General features: G+C 42.1%; 1 protein-coding gene across 3 annotated transcripts in view; it reads left to right on the top strand.

The window, feature by feature from the left end:
- PRKAG2 (protein kinase AMP-activated non-catalytic subunit gamma 2) overlaps positions 1-21,030 on the top strand; it is a 216,488-nt gene that overhangs the window by 57,781 nt on the left and 137,677 nt on the right. For 2 of the 3 annotated variants that reach the window (XM_036399135.2, XM_036399140.2), the window contains exons 2-3: positions 8,303-8,374; positions 19,746-20,025. In XM_036399135.2, coding sequence (XP_036255028.1) covers positions 8,303-8,374; positions 19,746-20,025 — 352 coding nt within the window. Of the gene's footprint in view, positions 1-8,302; positions 8,375-19,745; positions 20,104-21,030 lie in introns of those variants that run through there. The other variant, XM_036399155.2, reaches the window with a different exon arrangement.

Below are 21,030 nucleotides of genomic sequence, written 5' to 3'. Positions count from 1 at the left end.
TGCTCCTGTGCTGCAGCAGCTCAAGTGTTTTCATTACATTATGGCAAAATCTTCTTTTGTTTCCTGCAGTTCTGCTATTTCACTGTGGCTGAAGTTGTGTTTTGTAGCAAATGCTGGCTTTTCTCTGCAAATACATTGGGATCTAGTGTCTCATTTATGTAAGACAAACTCATAAGTATTGGAAAGCACTTTTATTGGCACTGAGTGTGAGCCATCTGAAGGGTAACATTTCCAGTCTCCTGCAGTCCTTCCTTAGAGCCATGTCTCTTGGTTTCTTAATTCCCTCATCACTTACCTAATCACATTTTCCAGGACTGAGGTGTGTTATCTTCTGCTTTTACCTTGTGTTTCTAAACTTTGGGTGCTTCTTAAATGAAACGTCTCGCTGGAGAAAGGTTGTCTTTGACCGAGCACCCAGGAATAGCACTTAATAATGGGTTTGTATGTGCATCATGGTGGTGTCACAGAGACTACTGGGAATTTTGGTTTCCTCCCTGGCAGGCTTCCTCTGCTGTTCTCTCACTTTCTCTCTCTGTCTCTCCTTTTTTTTTAAGTGACATTTCATTATTTGCACGTTTGCTAGGTTGTCCATCTGCTGTTGTAATAAACACTCTGCTAGTCACTGCTGTGTGGTTCGTGGTGTGAAGGAGCTGACAAACCAGGCTGTGGCATTTTCTGGGTCCCCCATTGAAGGGAGGAGTGATGGATCTGACTCCATGTTCTCAGAAGGCTAATTTATTATTTTATGATACTATATTATATTAAAGAATGCTATACTAAACTCAAGAATAGAGAAAGGATACTTACAGAATGCTAAAAAGGTAATAATGCAAACTCCTGACTCTTTCCAGAGTCCCAACACAGCCTGACCATTATTGGTCATTAAGTCAAAACAATTCACATGAAACAATGAAACAATCCCCTGCTGGTAAACAATCTCCAAACACATTCCAAAACAGCAAAACACAGGAGAAGCAAATCAGATAATTATTGTTTTCATTTTTCTCTGAGGCTTCTCAGCTTCCCAGGAGCAAAGAGATTTTTCAGAAAATATGACGGTGACACCAGGCTATTGTGTGCTTGGGGGTCCAGGCTTTGTCACTTGATGAGGTGGGGAGCAGCACCCTCCACCACAGCATTTCCACACAGCCCTGAGCTCTCTGCACCTTCTAAACATGATGGGGCTGGAGGCAGGAGGGATTCCATCCCACCCCAGGCTGTCTGTGCCCAGCTCATCTGCAAAGACTGAAAAGACTGAATCACTGATGTGGTACAGTGGGGTTTTCTGGCAGCAGAGCACAAGGCTTGAAAGAAACCTTCTTTTTTTTTTTTTTTTTCTGTAAACAGCATAGGAATGTGTTCTAGTGATTTAAGTCTGAGATTGAGAACAACACAAAAAACAATCCATGCTGTCTTTTAAGTTTTTTTGATGGATCTTGTCTACAGCTCTGGAAACAACAACAACAAAAAAAAGAAGTGAATTTGCTGTAGACTGCTGGAGATTAATTCCTGTCAGGATCAGTTAAGAATTTCAGAAATTAAGAAGGGTATTCTGCATGCTGCCAGTATCTCATGATCAGGATCACTCAGGAAGAAGTGCTTGGAAGACAGCTATTTAGCTATTTTCGGGGAAATATCAAGGACTTATTGGTTTCATGGCTTTTTAATCCCTTCCCTTTAAAATTCATACTTTTAGCAGCTTTTTCTGCCCAAGTGGTGGCAATCCAAGCTGGAGGACCTGTGGTGAGAAAAGTGGCTTCAGTAGCTCCTTGAGTAGACCATGTCCACTTCTTATTGCAGCTGAAAGAAATGCCTTTGAATTGCACATAGGCTGTTTTCTTCTGCCAAGCTTTCATATGTGAGGTTTTTTTTACATAGAACATTGAATAATCACCTGATGGATGGGGATTTTCACATTTTGAGATCTGGGTTAGATTTCAGTCAGCCATTACTCCCTAACCTTTTAGACAGTGCCTCTTTGGGACTGAATATTTTCCCTTTGTTCCAGGCATGTCATTTAGAGGGACTTACCTTCTGTTATTTCAAGTCTGATGCTGTATCCACCTTGAAGTGCACATAGCTGGTCCTGCACAGTCACCCAATAATCCCTGGACTGTGCTGCCTCTGGAATCTTCATACCATGGACAAAATCATAGAATCATTAAGGTGGAAAAGGCCTCTAAGGTCAAAGAGTTCACTGCAAACCTGCCATCTCCACCATTTCCTCTTGTCCTCTTGCTTGTTTTGGGAGCAGAGACCAACTCCCTCCTGGCTATAACCTCCTTTCAGGGAGCTGTGGAGGGTGATCAGGTCTCCTCTGAGCCTCTTTTTCTCCAGGCTAAACTTCCCCAACTCCCTCAGCTGCTCCTTATAGGACTTATATTCCAGACCCTTCACCATCCCCTTGCCCTTTTCTGGACACTCCTCAGCCCCTCAATATCTGTCTTGTAGTGAGGGGCTCAGACCTGAGCACAGGATTCAAGGTACAGCCTCACCAATTAAGTCTTTATATCTTATTTCTGCCCTCTCAAACTTTCCAGACCTACATATTTTTGTTTTGGTTGTTTGTTTTTGTTTTTTTTTTTTTTAAATACAAATAGTCTTAAAAGTAATAGCAAACAGATAAATTGTACTAGCCTTGTGCAGTACAAAGCTGTCTTGCACAAATCCAACCAGCTTTGTACATCTGTTCCTGCCCACTCCCATTGAGTCATACTGAGACTTAGTCACCAGCATCCTCAGTCTCACAGTACAACTTATATATTTCTCTCCAAAACACATGCCACAGTCTAGATGGCATGGGGGAGTGAGAAAAGCAAAGCAATGAGCAACCTACTCCTAAAGGAATAAAGGAATGTAGCAAGTCTTATTATACTTTACTATAGCTGGAACATCAAAACAACAATAACAAAAGGACAGAAATGCCTGGGTATGTCCGTTTTGAATCTTTCCTTGTGCAATAATGGGCTGATTTGTTATAAATCCCCAAAGGCTCCTAGATAGGATTGTTCTCAGAAAAAGAGAATTTTCTATTCAAGCAGAGCTACCAAGCTATGCCCTCTATTCCACGGAGATCAGACTGTGGATTCTGCTCACAGGCTATTAGCACATGCAGCATATTTGCTGTTCAGAGTTTTACATAGGCTTGTAATAGGTACAAATTCAAGGTTGATCTAAAAAAATCTGCTGGTGTGCAGAATGCAATGAAAGAAACTGTTCACAGCTGATGTTAATAAAAATCCTGACCTTCTTTGTCCTTGCTAGGATGCTTGAAGTGCTCATAGCTCAGTAATATCAGCAGAGGAGGAGATTTTGTTAAGGTGTGATGCTGAGGAGTGCAGCTTTTATCAATCTTTTGTGAGATCAGAGCTCTTGTCAACACACAGCTTAATTCCACTGTATGTTGTTTTCTTTGTTTATTTTATTAAAGGAGCTGTCTCCCCATATTGAAAACTGCCTTAGTAAAGTGTCACCTTCTGCTTGAGTTATGTTGTAAAAAGAAACTGTAATGTCTGGCAGGCATTTCACATCCTTAAATTTGGTGCAATCCTAGCACATATATAGAACTCAGTGAGGCAGAAAAACAATGCCTCAGAGGTGACACCATCCCTAGTCAGGACTGTGTGATGCTACCCACACCAGGACTCTGAATTTGTTAATAGCTGAGGCACCCAGACTTGCAGCAGAGCTTGGTTATGGGGCTGCCATGAAGCTCTTCTGACCTGTGTCACCTCTGAAATGTGGCCAAGGAGTTGACCACGTTCCTGGGGACCCACCACTGTGGGCACAGATTTTACACCCCTTTGTTGCTCACAGTCATCCCTCGTGTCTGAATAGACAGTTGCAAAAGACGCCAGCAGGGAGCTGTTTGTGAAATACACTTTTGATACCCAGCCCTGAAATTTTGGACCACTGTCGAGTGGGGCCATAAAAAGGTCCTACTTCCACCCAAAATACAGTGGAAATTGGTCTCTGGCCTGTCAGCCCCAGCCCTTGCTGGCTCTTTGGCTTCAGCCCTTGCAAAGAAGCTTTATCAGCCTGGCTGCCAAAGTAGCCTTGAAACTAAACAATAATACAACAAGAATCCTGTTTATTCTGTGTTGTTTACTGGATTCAAGGCTCTAGTGGTGTGTTATTTAAGTATGCAGCCTCTGCAGCAGAATTGCTGGAAGCCCATTTCTTACACCAAGGTCTCCAACTGCAGCAACCTCCAGACCAGTGTGTCTGGGCAAGCCTTCCTGGCAGGAATTCTCCCCAGTAAGGAAAGAAACACTGAAACTGGCTGGAAAAGCTGAAAAATGGTTTGGCTAACCAGATCTTGCTCCTATGTATGGCAGCCAATATATTTGCTTTCTGCATCCTCAAATGTAGTTTTCTTTTCTATTCTCCAAACCAATTCAGGAAAAAGTTTCTTTGTTTTCCCAGGATAACAAAGAACAGTAATTTTGTTCTTACTTCTTTTCACATAATCCCAAACATTCTGATATAAGAGATGACAGAGGAAAGGGGGCTGGAATTAAGAAGGATCATCCTCTAGATGTAGGGGTAACCCAGATCAGAATCATGCTAGAGTTAGTCTCACCTTTGGAGGAGAAATTCACATGGAGAATCTGTGACCTTCCAGATATCTGCTGTTAGCCCAGAAGAAATAGAGAAATAGGTGGTAGAGAAAATAAGTGCAAATGCAGATAGAATAATCCTGGCTTGCACTGGAAGCTCACCTGTTGAGTTTTGGGAGATTTCCCTCCCCAGGAGGGAGGCTGATTGCTGAGAGCAGCACTGTGCCATGGCTCTGCTGTGTCATGGCTCTGCTGTCCTCCAGGAAAAGCTTTGCTGCCCCTGGGGCTGTGTTCTTCAGTGAATATAACAGGAGCTGCCATGACAACCTCTGTAAATAAGAGTGGATTGAAAACAAAATAAATCTGAGGCAGCTTTGTGGCTGTAAACTAGATCTAAAGTGGTCAATGGGTCCTTCATTTCTAACAGGATGGCAGGAGTGATATCTGCCTGTCAGATGGAGCAGAGTGATGGAAGGATTGATGAAGGAGCACAAGCATGACAGGAAAGCCAATGAAACTTCCAAACCAGGTTTTTCACACTCTTAATTCCAGGTTAGCAGTACTAGGACCTGCTTTTTCTCTGTAGTACAGGAGTGATCACAGACTGAGGTCTCTGCAGAAGTTGTCTGTCCAAGGATACAATGCAGGACTGATGGACACAGGGCTCGATGCCATTCTGCAGCCAGGGCTCTGCAGTCTGAAGGACTCTTCCTGCTACCAGACATCACTGTGTGCCTTTGATGGAGTTTTAAATGTCACTGCAGAACCATGTGGTTGTCCAGGGAGCTGTTTCCAAGTGGAGCAAAGCAGAGCTGGAGAGCAGCAAAGCTGTCTAAGAACAGCTTCAGTGTCCCTGGCAGAGCAAGCCTTCTGTGTGTATCTGCTGGCATCAGATCAGACAGTCACAACTGTGACAAGGGTAAGGGGTGCACCATTGGTCTGTCAAGAGTTCTGTGGTATTTTGCAACACTTTTGGAGCAGTTTGGTTTTTTTGTTTTTGTTTTTGAGTTGGTTGTTTTGGTTTTTTTATTGTTTTGGGTTTTTTAAGAGTAGCTGTATCATCAACTGCATCATCACATGTGTTTCTGGTTAAAGAGAAACACAAGGAAGAAATTGTTATTTATCTGTATTCTGCAGAAATATTCATGAAGGGGAAATAACCACCTAATGTTTCCTTGCTTAACCAACAGATTGGAATTGAGAGAGCAGCATTTGTAGCCTGGTATTTGATATATGTATTTTTTCCCTTCTGTGAATGGATGCTTTCATATATAGAATCCCATGAAAGACTGAAAAATTGTTAAGTAGCAGTTACAATTATAGACTTTTTCACAGGACTAATAGTACAATTATTACCCACTTTGAAATGTTCAGCAGGGCTGTATTAACAAAAAAAAATGGTCTCACACTGCCCAGAAAGCTCCAGCTTCAGTTATTTTGGCTTACAGGTAGAGATTTGTTCTGGATGTAAAGATAGATGAAGTCACAATACCTCCATAGTATCTGAGAGTTACAAATCAGAATAGAGTCATCATCTGGCTTTCATGATACTGTTAGACTTCAGACTTTAGCATATATGTGGCTTTAAATTTGGAATTGTAACTGAGAACTGAAATTTAGCTCCTAGAAAAATAGTTGTATCTACCTACCCTCTCCTGGTTTTGAAGGTTTCTGCTCAAATAAGATATTTTGGTTCCATTCCTGGCAGTTCTAGGTTTCTGAACAAGTTTTTCAACCCTGATTAGTAGAAATGTGTCCCCTTCCACCCAGTTTCTGCCATCCAGTCTCCAGCCTTCCTAAATAGCTGCTTTCCTTCTTGGAAGTTACACCAGGGAGTAATATAGAGCTACTAATATGTGGAGCTCAAAAGATGTTATTTTCTTGATTTATTCCATGGAAAATTACTTAGCACACATCAGATTCCAGCTTCTGCCATACTGAAGATGGGTAGAGGAAAATGTTGGTAAATCCTTTGGCTAAATTAAACACAAGGGGATATGTTTTTGTATAACTTTCATTAGGCTCTTAAATATCTTCACAGAGATTCTTCAATTAAGTCCTGCAGTACCATACGAAGTAATAATAATAATAATGATGATGATAATCTGTATATTGATGGTGTTTATAAATGCCATTTATGGAAAAATAATTTTTATATGGAGTAAGTAATTTTAATCTTAATTTTAATCTCTTTCTTTGGTTTTGAGATATTTCCTTATGCTTTATTTGCAAATAAAGATGATGTGAAAAACAGATGCCCAGGCAAGAGGGAGATGTTACATAGTTGAGCTTTGTAGATAGTTCCCATTGAAGGTGCATAGATAGGGTTGGAAGCAGACAGAATTTGTCAGGAATACATTTGTTTGGGGGCCTAATGATTTGGGGCCAGCTTGGCCAAGCCTGGCTGCTGCTTTTTTTTTTTTTTTTTTTCCTTTTCAACTTGGCGTGAATTACTCCCATGTGTTTCAGTTCCAGTAATTCAATATTTTGTTCCTTATTTTTGTTGCTTGTTATGTAACCAGAGTATTTTCAAACACTGCTAAGAATTATGCCTGAGTTATACACAATTTTTGAGCATATATTGACTTCAGTATGATTACACAAAGCAATGTGATTAGACCTGTGGCTGCTCTGAATTCTGAAGACAAGCAAGCCCTGCAGACTTCACGGGTGGTGCTAATTTTTAATTAAGCTCTGTTTGATCACAAATTAGGTTTACATGAAATTGCTATTTATTTATATTTTGAACTCTTTTAAATGGATGCAGATGTGGTGGTTGAGAAGCACTGAATCATTGCATGGAAAGGGTGATGCCTCTCATCTGGGAGGTTCTGTTTTGGAGAGGTGTTCCTGACATTTAGAACACAATTTAAGACCCAAGACTCAGCTCTTCAGCACACAGTGTTAGGCAATCTCATGCTTCTGGTCACAGAATTGCTCATTATGTACTTTTCTGATCAAACAGATGCTAAACTTGACACTAACATAATTTCCTTATGCATGTAGAAAGGAGCTCTAAAAACCCTGTGGCTGGAACATGAAGTATCATAAACAGAACAGACGGCAGGAGGTGGAATATAATTGCAGTTTGTTTTTGTTAGTTAAAAATGAGCATGTGTGCTTTTCTTATGCCTTTATTGTCTTCAGTCCTGCAGAATTGGGTGCTCCTCGCCCATTTGTGCAGGTGAATCTGTTATTTCCTCCCTGAACACCATGTCAGTTTTCTCTGTCTTTTTTTAGAAGTGATGTATTTCTCAGAATGCTGACAGACTTTCATTCAGGTTGTGTTTCCTGCCATAAATATGCTTTAAGGTCATGCATCCCACTAAAGGCAAGATAGGCATGAGCAAGTGGATGTGTTTAAACAATAATTTACTCACAATTTAAATTTATAAGGTTATTATAATTTATAATAAACTATAATACCAATTTTTCTATGGGATTTCATTACCTCCCCTTGAAAGTTTAACGCAGGACTTTTGACTTTGGCTGTGCAGGTGGTTTTTGATGGTGATGTGGTGCAAGTGCTGCTGAGGGCTCCCTGTTCACTTGTGACTTAAATCTGACATTTTTTCACAGCCCAGGAGAACCAGCAGAGTCCATGGTATTGCTTGCCAGCAATTGCTGTGGGTGAAGCAGTGGGCACTATATAAATAGACCGGTGGGCTTCAGTCATGGGGTTCTCTGATGGAAGGAAGAAGGCATTAGTAAAATACATCCCCTTTTCTTCTCTGTCCTTGCAGGATCTCAGCTCATTTGCCATGCCGTTCCTGGACGGTGATGTGGAGAGCACGGACAAAAATGCTCCTCGCAAGGTAGGATTCATCCCAGCTTCCCCTTCTTTGCAGTGCTTGAATCCCTTGTGGTGCACACCATTTGTTAGGCTTAAAAAAGCCTGGGGTTTGCATTTTCCCTGCCATACATTAACCTGTTGAGAGTGGTGCACTAAGGCAAACCCAGTGGCTTTTGCAGACTTTACCATGACAGTGCCTGAGCAGTATAACCTGTGAAGGATGCAAGCTGCTGGTGGTATTGCTGTAAATACTGCAGATGTTGTGTGTAACACAGCTGTAAATCAGTGAGGTGATCTTGCATAGCTGTATTCTCAGGAATATCTTTACCTTACAAGATCTGAGGTGTTGCTGCAGAAATATACACTGCCCAAGGAGGAATCTGTGGCTGTTAGAAGGTTTTCCTGGAATTGCCTCCTGATGGCTGCTCTCTCTCTGTGAGGGTTTTTAACTGTTCACTGTCCTTGATCTCTCTGTCCTTGGCACTGGAAAAATGAACTGTCTTCTTTTCCTGAAGCCATAGCGGTAGAGCCTTCCCATGAACAAAGTAGAGAGTCGCCTCCTCAATGTGAGATTAACTCAAGGTTACCCTTCTGGAGGCATTGATTTGATTTTCTGATGCTGTTAAATTAAGCCAATGTAGTCACAGAGTTGGTCTGCTTTAAAAAGCATCAGGGCAGCACATTTAATGGATGACTTTGGGGATGTGCCTGTACAATCTTCAGAGCAATAGAAATGGTGGGATCTGTCATCTTCAGGTCCTGGCCTCCTCATTTTCACAAAGCACTGAAGTACAAGCTGGTCTGCTAAATGGAAGCCTCCTACCAGCCACATCCTGGGCTTGGCAAAGAGGCATTCTCCTCCAACCCACAGGCACCTCCAAAAGCTGATCTTCAGCAACTCCTCAGACCAGTTTCACTCGTCACAGTATTTACAAGGCTGTGGACCTCCATGACCATTAAGCCTGCTACAAGCCATGTGGCTGCAGGTTTAGTTTAAAGCAGGCAACATAATAAATACGCCTTGGTGAAGCTGATCTGCATCTAGAACAATAATAACTTAGCTCTGTTGACAGCATGAGTTTCTATTCCTTTGCACCTCATAGCTAAGGGCAGATATTTTAAGAATTTCTACAATCCATCAGCAATTGAATAAGTTTATTGTCCTTGTTCTTTTCTGTGTTGGACCTTTTAGACTGAGGTAGGAGATGCTGATGCTGGGGAACTCTTGTAGATGCCAAGGAAGCTAAAATATACAGTGCTACCAAAAGGTGCCTGTTTGAAGGGTTTGAATAAAGGGAACAATGTGATGGTTTTGGAAGGGATAGTCGTGCTGGAAGAAGGCAGGGCTTTCTGGCTAAAACTTGATTTTTCCATTTATCACCTTCTTTCCCCAAAGAAAGGTGAGAAAGATGCATGAATCTCAGTCATGAGGAAATAATGTGCCATGCCTGATGTGCAGAATTACATGAAATCATTTAATGACTTCCACTCTACTGTTCCTGAATCCTGTAATTTTCTTCCAACTGGTCTCAGGACTATTTTTTTACAAAAGCACAGAATCACTGAGGTTGGAAAAGACCTCTGAGATTATTGAGTCCAACCTTAGATCACCACCTGGCCTTTGGTGAGTTCATGTCTTGGAAGAGCTGGAAGGACATTTCAGCAGTTGCCTCTTTTATTGTACAATTGCTAAATGCTGGGGCAAGTTCTGCTTATGGAAGTGCAACTGATTTTGCAATAACCACAGAGCTGGGGCTTAATATCTGAAGTTCTAACTGGCCTTTTTGACTGTGTAAGACCTAGTGTTTTTTCCTACTATTATACTTGAGCTCTGTTCAACACATGCTGCAAAATGGTAAGAAGGGAGCTGGCAGTGCCCCACTTCTGATAAAAAAAAAGATATAATCTTTTAAAATCTATTGCCACACAATGGATTGACATCCAATATGTAATTTTCCTCAGTGAGAAGGATGGGATTTTTGCTGGTAGTGAATGATGAGTAGCATCACACTGCTAATTTATTTAATTCTTACTAAAACGTTGCCAGTCCCTACTGCTGATGCATAAAAAAGTCCCCAAGTTACTTTTCAAGGAGGAAGGTTTTTCTTAGTTCAAGTTTGAAACCACTTGTATGGTGTGTAACTTTTGTCTATTAAAAGTCAGTATTTCATCAGTAGTTTGGCTTTTTCCATTCACTCATCATGCTGGAGACAGGAAATTCATCAGAGATGTCTCTCTTCCTGCACTTAACTCTTCTGTCACTTGGGCTATAGATCAAGAGTAGTTCACAACCCCTTTTTCAAATCTGCCATTAATTTAATTCTCTGTTCTTTTTGAAGGGCTTTTAGAAACTGAATTAACGTTTTTCACAGAGACTCTCAGCAGTTTACCATGCAAGTGTCTCTCAATCATTATCCTGTGACAACAATCTTCATTACACAGCTAGGAAATGCAAGTCTAGAATTATTTGTTCGGCTTCACATAGAAATTTTTTGGCAGCAGTGGCAAAGTGACGCACATTTCCTGAAGTTCAGCCTTAATCACTTCTCATTAATATGTCTACTATTATAAATGATGTATTCTTCTTTCCTTTATAACTAATGGCAGGAAGAGGATAGGGATAGTTTTCACCCTCCTGCTTTGAAGATGGAGAATATAATACTGTGAAGGAAGGAGAAATGTTTGGCCTGGTGTGGTGGAGAAAGGTACCTGGAACAGATACTTTACCCTTCTTATTGCCAGAAAAAATGCCTTAACCCTTGTGTGGGTGGCTTTGTCTAAAGCAACTGGTATTGCCATTCCCCGTTTCTGGGGCTCTCCAGAAATGGCTTAAATCCTTCCTGCACAGAGGATCATTAAAGACAGAAATATAGACAAGGACAACTGGGAGCTGAAAAGCAATCAGATTTACTGCATTTCCTCAGCTTGGGAAAAGACAGTGGAAGAGGGGAAGTTTAGAGACCTGGAAAATCATGAGTGATTGGGAGCAACATTCAGAAAATAATTCTGGTACATTGTGGCAGGGCAGCAGTCAGGGATGAGTGCCCCCCTGCACTCAGATGGCTCTTTCAATTTTAGAGGTCTTCACACCTTGAATGTTTATAGATCTTTCATCTCAAATGGAGGTTAAAGGATAAGGTGTGGAAATTGCAGGAAACTGACAGCCATTGCTTTTAGCTTAAGGCCCAGGGTTGTGAATGATCAAAAAGAAAAAAAATTACAGGAAACTTTTTTATGAGGAGTCAGCTAGCAAATTATAGATGGAGGAGGGAGGAGGTGGGAGAAAAGATGTTTGAAGAATAATATTGATCCATTTCTTTATGGCAATAATGGAATTGTCACAAAAATATAGACAAAAGCCTTGAAAAGAAGTGTGCATTAAAATTCTTTTCTCTGTGTGAGGACAAAGCTGGGGAGATGTTTATCTTAGATTACAAAGGTGGCTCTATCCTATTAATAGCTTAAGTGTCTTTAAAGCACAAGCTGTTAAAGTAAGATATTTTAAAATTAAATCCAAACAACTCTGATGAAACACTCTTGAATGAAGTGGCAGAGCTTTCTCTGCCAAGTGTTGATTGTGAATAAATCATGGAGCAGAGATGAAGTTTCAAAAGACTGCAAAAAAGGCAATTACTGTGTTAATATTTATGATGTTTGCAATTAGGATAATGTACAGGTTTGTCAAACATTAGTCCTGAGCAAAACAATGAAGTAGCTAATGTTGGCTAGTTAATGATGCTGTTATAATAGACTCATTTGGACTGAAATTAATTGTAAATGGCTCTTACTGAACAAATGTGGGGGTTTAAATGAACTATAAATTGGGTTGAGAAATGTCATAGCATTGGTGTCATGTATATAGAAAAGTAGAACAAGTCATTTTTATTTAAGAAACTGGAATGAGACTGAATAAACATGGAGCCTAGTAAATGAATAAAAACCTGGCTGCTAAAATAAATTGAGACTCACCAGTGGAAAATTTTGTTTCTAGGCCTACAAAACATTCTGCTGCTGTACTATATCAAACCTTATCAGTGGTTTGAAGGATAGGCAGACTCATTACTGCTACAATTTGTGGTTCATACAAAAATGAGAGGGGAGAGAGTGGTAAATTCTGAACAAGAGACTCTGATGCAGAATGACATGAGTCACTTAAAACACATTTTGCAAACAAACAGCCCACCTCCATTTGGCCAGTTACACCTAGGAGCAGTTACACCCTGGAGCATCTAATGCAGACTTTTTGGGAAGTCTTTCACAAAGCCTGGGTTAGATTTTGAGAATAGCTGTAGGTAATCAGCTGTTTGTGGATTCTGGATGTGACTCAGTGGTTAAAGGATTAGTTTGGGTTCAGTGAACAAATGTACAATGTACAAATGAAGGAATAGAGTAAAAATAGAGGTTTTGTTCTGACTGTTTGACACTAACTCACTGTTCTGCTATCAGCAATGCAGGGAAATGTTGGTGAACTAGAATCAGACTATTGCAGGAGTGACTCCAGCACTGAAGGATTCCAAGGGGTGTTTTGTCCTGCTACTGGTCCCAGAATTCTTTTTGTTTTGTTCAGTGACTCATGGGAATGACACGAGCAACTCCTGGATAAGGGAGAGGAAGAAAAAAAAATTCAGTCCCTCCTTCCTCATTCACTGGCAAATAAATCTCCTTTGGATTTACTTTTATTGTCCATTTTTATGAGCAGTGAAGATGGGGGGCAAGTCCTGGATAGTGCCACAGCCTTGGCATAGGGCACCTGCAGGGGATGCAGGAGCCTCAGGGCAACCACTGCACTGTGATGTGCACAGCTCCTCCCCATCCTCTGCTTTGAAATAAATGTACTGAGAGATTAGGAACTGGACAGGGAGCCAGCCCTGCTCCTCCTTTTCCCAATGCCTGCTTTCTGTCTCTGAGCAGCCCTGCTCAGTGCTGGAAACCTTCCCCTGCCCATGTGTGCAGCAGGGCAGAGCTCTCAGAGCCTGCCAGAGCAGCCAGCCTCATCCCATTGTATTTTAATCTGGGAAAGTGTCATTGTGCTTTAGTTTTGGGAAGTGACATCTGTGACCCTGTAAAACATGGTGCCATCTCAATTGGTACAGCTCATGCAGAAGGAAGGGGACCAGTGGTGCTGAATGTGACACTGGGAGAGCAAGTCCTTCATTACCTTTCAGTCTAATGAAGTCAGCTCTTGTGTCTCTGTGAGCTCTTTTATTCCAGCAGAATGAGAGAATCGTCCAATTAACTTTATCAAAGGGCTTTTTTTGTTGGGATTCAGTGGAAGGGCAGGAAACAAGTGCAGACATCTATCTGGTGTATTGTCTCTAATTGTGTTTACTGTCCCTGTCAAGGATGGTGGGAGGCAATTCCTTTTCTGTTCTTTGCCTTTCAAAAAATTTTTAAGTGAAGAGGCAAAATAAAGGTCAAATAACTCACTGTAGTAAAATCAAACAGAGCTCCATAGTGCTCCATAAATTTCCCCACTGTTCAGGGTTGAAGAAAAACAGAACAGAGCTCAGGAGCATTTTATAATTTTCACTTAAATTCAAAAGCATTTTGAAAGGCTGTTTAGATTGAGCCCATTTGTATTTGACAGATTTTTTTTTTTTGCTTGTTTTGAGAAATGAAACTAAATTCACTGCCCCAAACTGAAGCAGAAACAGAGATTTTTCAGAGAGAGCATCCTCTGGGGAAGGCTTTGTGCTCAGTCAAGGGTCTGTTGCTGGAGCACCCTTGGCAGGAGGGCAGAGGGGATGGCTGTGAAGAGGTGCTGGGCACAGGCAGTGCCTGGATTTCCAACACAGCCTCTGCCTGGCCGTGGTCAGGGTCTTCTCAGCAGAGCTCATTGATTTTTCTGGGCAGGCAGCTTTGGCAGGACACTTCTCTCCCCTGAAGTTCAGTGCTCCTTAAATTCTATGTAGGGACCAGAAATTTCTTCTTAGAGAGGATTTTATCAGGCAAAAAAAGAGTGATCATATTTCCAATACAAAGCAAAGGAACAAAAAATAACAATGTTGGGAAAATTTCTGCCTGTGGCAGGGCTGAGATGGGTGGTGTGAGCATGAGGAGAGACCAGTTTGTGGTGACATATGAATAGTTTGCTATCTTAGCCCATTGCACTGGGGATTATCCTATGGTAGTGATTAATTGTAGTGCACTTCAATATTTCTTGTGAAATAAGACGAAGAATTGCAAGCCAGGTAAGAGAATAGATGAAGGAAAAGATTGGTGTTGAAAGGATGAGTGCTGGATGAAGGGACAGAACTGCTGGGGTTTCCCCAACATCACTCCTGGGTCTTTGCCAGTAAAACTGAAACAAAAAATAAAATCACAGCAACCAAATTTATTGTAGATGCAAAGGAAATTGATTTTTTTAATCATAGGGAGGGATCTTATTCAGGAAGACCTGGGTGATCTTCAGGGTGGATATTTCTTAACAGCACAAGATACAAAGTTGTTCACTTGATGTATGTTAACCAGAGCAACAAGTAAGGGGGGTCAGGGAATGTTCTCTTGGTCTGAAGATGAAGGGTTTGGGCACAATCCTGTTGCAGAGCCAAGCTCTAAGCCCGGAGAAAGGAAGAGGGGGTTAGGAAGAGAGAAAGATTCCATCATCCAGGTGAAATGACAGGGGCAGTTTCACAGTCTTATTCCTTGTAGTGAAATCTTCCAGAGCTTCTGGACTTGGGGACGAGTGCCCCACTATCAGTTTATGTTTCACTCAAAAAAATGCAATGCTAAGTCTGCTAGATGCCAAACACTGTAAGACATGGCTCATTTTGTGGCTTTGTTTTGAACAGTGGATAGGTCTGGATGTATTTTCAAAACATGCCTGTGATCACTTAGTGTGTAAAACTGGGCAAAACCTCTCCCTGGTCCCCAGCTGGGGATCCTTTTGTGCTGCAAAGCATGAAAACTGATAACAACTTAGAGCATTTCAGGAGATGTTTTTCTCAGTGCTGTGTGAGATAACCAGTTTAGCCATGAACGAGTGCAGTTGGTCCCTAGAACCAGCACATCTGATGTGGAACAGGGCTCTGCTCTGTTGCTTCACCTCCCTTGGGGAGCACATTGCTCTAGGCTGAGGCTAGGGTGACACTGGCACTGGCACCAAGCTGCTAATTTAGCCCTGTTCCAGCTCCTCTGCTCTCTGCAGGCATCAGGTCAGGGGCTGACATGTCTCTCCAGCATAACCAGTTTTCAGATTTAAGGAGTCCAGTGTTGGGCAGACAGCTCAAAGATCCCATTTAGGCTTTGCACAAAGCCAACACAAGAAATGTTTTGTTGTTGGTTGGTTGGTTAATTGGTAGTTGGTTGGTTGATTTTGGGGTTTTGTTTTTGGTTTTTGCTGTTGTTTTGTTTTGTTGGGTTTGTGGGGGGAGTTTGGTTTTCATTTGTTTGGTTTTGGTGTTTGTTTTTTTTTTTAATAGCTGAACAGTATTAGCACTTAAAAGAATTTTTAGATTTTTTTATTAGATGTTATTTATGCACTGATTAGTATTGTACTTGCATTGTGTGTTTGGATTCCTTATCTCCAAGAGGCAAATTGTCCATTTGGGATAAAACGAGCCATACCTCCATGTGCATTTATGCTGGTTTTAGGTGTGTTCCATATTTCTGCCCATTCTCTCTTTACAGCTTGTCCTGGACCAACACAAAGTGATTCACAGTGTTTACTAATGTGAGAAACCAGGGTGTAATACTTTTATTTTGCTACTAAAGCTCAGCTGGGGGAATAGTTATCTTTCCAAAGCACATGTGGGAGTTTTCAGCCCACCTGCCTATCATAGCTTTAGGGAATGAGTCCAAAAAGCATTCAAAACAGGCTGATGAACGATCTAGCTGTGTAACCTGCCTCTAGCATCACTGCCAGAGTTGTCACACCAAGTCTGCATGGGCTGATGGGGTTTATTCCACAGCAAAGATTCTTCTGCATTCCCAGCTGAAGCATGAAACTGAGCATTGCCTTATGCTTTTGGATATGCTGTGATAATTGTTGCTGCTGATTTTACTTGCAGAAGTAAATAATAATAATCTTTTAAAACTTGCAATCCATTAGCCACAAATGATATTCTAAGCAAGCAATCCTGTTGTAATTTCCCAAGCAAAATCACAAGTGTTTGTCCACCGTGATGGTGGATGTAACCTGTGTGTAATTAACAGGCTGGGGAAGAATTCAATGCAGTAATTTCCTTTAATTTGGTAGCATGCACATGTGTATTTAGCAGTGTGCCCCTGGTGCTCTGACAATTAATTAATTCATCTGCCTGGCACGATGGAGAGAAAGCAACTGGTTGTGATTGCAGTAAATAAAAACACCCTGCTGCTTCTGCTCAGAATTTGAGAACAATTTGTTTTTGTGTCTGGCTTGCATGTACAAGGCAATACTGACCTTTTTTACAAATTGTTGTTTGACATTTTACATCTCTAAAATTGCTTTAGTGTGTAAGGACACAGCAGTTGTTTTGAAGTGTCTCCTATCAGTGTGCCAGTTTAACCAAACAAGCATGCAAAAAAAAGAGTTAACAGGCAGCATTAAGGGAGTGCCAGAATGAGGTCCTTGGCTTTACAAATGTCATGGCCTGTCACTCTAGGTAAAAATATAATGAAATTGCCATCCTGGAAACACACCTAAACTACAGTAGCAGTGTCAGATTTGGATCATGATTAAAATAAGCTAGAAATTGTTCTTACTCCTGACTTTCAGGCAGTAGATTTGGCAGCAGACCTGTTTAAATTGCAATGCAGAAGGAGGTGCCATTGTGCTACCTGGTTGTTTCTTGAACTGTGTAGTTGTGAAGAGAACAAGGCCTAAGTAGTCTCAGATGATTTACAGATGATATTTTAGTAAAGTTAATGAGCTTTTATGAGAAAGCTATCACTTTGGGACTGTTTTACCCATGACAAAAGTGCAATTTGTTTATTAATTTCCTATAGCATGGTTATTATTCCTGGTCTCAGTTGAGGGACTGTGCCCTATTATTCTTGATAAATACTCACTGGGAGACAGTGTGAGTGCTGGAAGACTTGGGGTGGGAATAAAGGAGAGACAGTCCTCATGGCAGAATAGATTTATAATTTAGAATGAGTTTTCAAGATTGCACATAGAATCCATGACAGAGCTAGGAGGCAAGCCTGAGCCTCAGGCAACTGCATAAAGCAGGAAACTCTGCTTTTTTCTTCTCTTGTGGAGACTGTCCAGAGTCTGTTGTTGCTTTTGGTAGTTGATATTGCTTCAGTTAGAATTGATTTATCTTTTTGAAAAACTTGCCCTTGAGGGCAACTGCTCCCCTAATTCATCTGGAAAAGCACAGGTATATGTTTGAGACATTTTTGCCCACACTGTCAAAAACAGGAATGCAGTTATAAAAAAAGTTGTTCTGTCTCTTGTCAGACATCTCTGTGCTGTGCAGGGGAACACAGAGCAGAATTCATCACCTAACCAGGGCTGTGCTGGCACAAGTCTGTGCCCCTCTCATGACCCACACTACTTGTGTCCATCTCCCAGACAAGGTGCCACTTGCCCTTTGGGTTAGAAATCTTCCCAAAAGGGAGATTGCAATCTCTGCAGGCCTTTCTGCAGTTCCCCACATCAGGACCTGCTCCAGCTCTGTCCCATCTCAAGTGGAAAGAGGAGCTGGTCCAAAGTGTGTGTGTGCAGGACACAGAAAGGTCTGCAAGAAAGGGGACCCTGGGTTATGGAGGGAGCAGCTATTTGGCCATTATGCTGCTTGTGCATATTTCTACACCTGCTTTGGAGCTGTGAATAAACTGTGTTTTGAAAAGAGAGTTATTTGCATGGGTTTTAAATTTTGCTGACCATTTTTAGTTGGGTTCATACACACAAGCCCTTCACTGACCCAAAGCAGAGCATATGTGCCGATGAGGTTTCCTTTCATCTCAATCATCCTAATGAAAGATGCTATTTTTTCCCTAAGATGACTCCCATGGCAGCAATGCCTTTACTGAGCTGGACTGACACACATCAGGAGGCATCTTGACAGTCCTGCTCCATCCCTCCTGCTTTGTGCTGAGTAATTGGGCAGAGAGGAGCAGGCATGCAGGGGGCTGTGGGCACATCCACCTTGGCCTTGGCCTAAGCACTCCCCGGTGACCTGGAACCCACTGGTGCCTTCTGCCAGGAACAGAGCCCTTCATTCATGAGAAATGCCCCCAGCTAAAACAGCAGCCTCATACCCACAGAACTACTTTGTGCTTCCAGAAGGAAATAAACTCTCCATATAGCCCAGGCACGTGCAAATCCCACTGAGATTTTGGGTCAGCTTCTGTTAATTGTATGGGGAGGAGAATTTAATCTTAGTTCCTTTTTTTTGTTGTTTGTTTTTCTGGGTTCTTTTCTCCCCCTCACTGGGCAAACCTGCACAGTGCAGAGCTATGCTGTGCACAGATATTTACACTGCTGGAAAGGCAGCACAGGTCCCAAAAGGGATCCAGCTGTTAGAAAGGTCATTTCCCAGCTCAGGTAACTAGCAGGGGCGTCATCACTCTAAAATGGCTCCTCTATTTTGGGGATAGGAGTTGCAATCCCACAGTTGTGGATGTGGCCAATGTCATGGAGGCCTGTCAGGCACTTGGGGACTTGTGTGCTGTGCTGAGTCACATCATGGGATGGAGATTTAAGAGCTGTGGGTGGGTCCTTAAATTCATGGGGAAGACTTTTGGGCACTGTGTTTCCTTAACCACAATCATTCATTGCCTTAAATAAATTCATTGCCAGTCACCTTTCATTTGTCTGAGAAGGAAAAGGGGTTTGTGACAGACAAAGGCAGTAGACAAATTCCTGTATTATATGTGTGATAATAAAATGTATGCACACCTTGAAATGGTTTTGTGAAATTCAGGGTGCCTTTAGGAGCAAGGGGCAGTGTGAGGCCAGAGAGGTGGCACACACACACCTGGGTGTCAGTGGAGGCAGGTGCTGGGGTGTGGGGGGATACAGTATGGGTAAATGAAGGTGGTACAGAATGTAATCTTAGCCCCTAAAGAGTTGCAGCTGAACCAATTACTAAAGATTAGGAGCAGGGCCTGATGCTAACAGGCCACACCTGTAGCCAATAAGAAGAGTGTTATAAAAGAGTGGATTGGTGGGAACTGGAGTCAGTTGGCTGCTGCTAGGGCAAGGAAGAGTCAGTGCCTGGAGGAGATGCCTGAGGACCATCAAGGAGGTACAAAACTCTGGCAGTATGGAAGCCTTGCAATGTACTGACAATAGAACTCTTGCACTATAATGACAACACTGGGGAAGGTGACCTCTGGCTAATCCACCACCCCAACAAACAGGAGTTGGCTCTGTTGAGACAAGCTCAGAGATCCTGGAAGCCTGAACTGAACTGAATTAATGGAAACTTTTCTTTTTTTCTTCCTCCTTGTCTCCTCCTCAGGTGGATGAAAGCTACTCAGCTGGCAGCCCTTCCAAAGGCCTTTTCTCCAAGGGGCTCCAGAACCGACCTTCCAGCCCCGTTTCTGCCCCTGTGAGATCCAAGCACAGTCCTGGCTCACCCAAAACAGTGTTCCCCTTCCCCTACCAGGAGTCTCCCCCACGCTCCCCACGCCGAATGAGCTTCAGTGGCATCTTCAGGTCCTCCTCCAAAGAGTCTTCCCCCAATTCTAACCCGTCTACCTCTCCTGGGGGCATCAAGTTTTTCTCCAGATCAAGAAAAAGTAAGAAATTGCTCATGTTATTTCAGGAAGATACACGGTACCTCTGGGCTTGGCCCATGCTTTACCTGCGGTAGTGAAGTAAGTGCAGATGAGGCATGTGCTAATTGTTCATTCTCTCTTTCACTGACCATGTCTTGTGGGTTTCTGATGTGCTGGCCATTAGGTGTGACTTCTGCAGGGTCATGGACGCCTCAGGGGAGCCTCCACAGGGCTGAGGATGGGAATCACACTCCTGTGCTTTGTTTAGAAATCCTTTGTCCACATTAGTGGGAGTTTTCTGGGTGGTTTCAGCAATGTCACTGCCAAGACTTGAGAACAGCTGGAAACATTCATGGGATGTGTAGTGGAGGTGGGCACTGACATGTCACTCAGGAGTTACAGGTTCTGTAGACCCCAAAGGGAATTTCAGCTGTGTTCTCTAATTGGTGTTTATTTGTTCTATTGTAGGAAGGGCAGGGCATTAAATAAATTTAATTTGCTTCCAGTCAAATGACCATTAAGGGGATATTTGAGCTCCTCTGCAGGAATATGAAAGGCATAGCAAACCTCTTTGGCTCAGAGCACTTGCTATATACAGCTTTATACTGGGCAAAGATTTTAGCTCTTCAGCAGCCTGGGTGCTATTAACACACTACTAGAACTCAGAAATGAGCAGGATTGAAAACGTGCTTCAATTTTAAAACTTTCTTACTGAACAAAGTTTCCCAGTGCTGGTCAACAAACCGAACCTGGTCTGCATGAGGGTTTGGTGGCTGTGGGAAAGGAGCAGAGTTATAGGGGAAGAGAGGAATAATGTCTTGCTGGATTGTAAGATCATGGAGAGTTTTCAGTCTGTAAGCAGAAGAAATAATGAAAAATTGTTGGCAAATCTTCTGTGACAATGTAGGTACAGAACTGGTCATGCATATACCTGTGTTGGGCTATGTGTTTCCTGCAATGTATTGATAATGTTCAGTGATTTTAAATAGTAGAGAGGGACCTTCTCATTTTTCTTTATGAGAATTT

This window comes from Molothrus ater, chromosome 1, assembly GCF_012460135.2.
Source record: "Molothrus ater isolate BHLD 08-10-18 breed brown headed cowbird chromosome 1, BPBGC_Mater_1.1, whole genome shotgun sequence".
Classification (NCBI taxonomy): Eukaryota; Metazoa; Chordata; class Aves; order Passeriformes; family Icteridae; genus Molothrus; species Molothrus ater.
The sequence above is the reverse complement of the archived record's forward strand: the minus strand, read 5'-3'. Positions and strand labels throughout refer to the sequence as shown.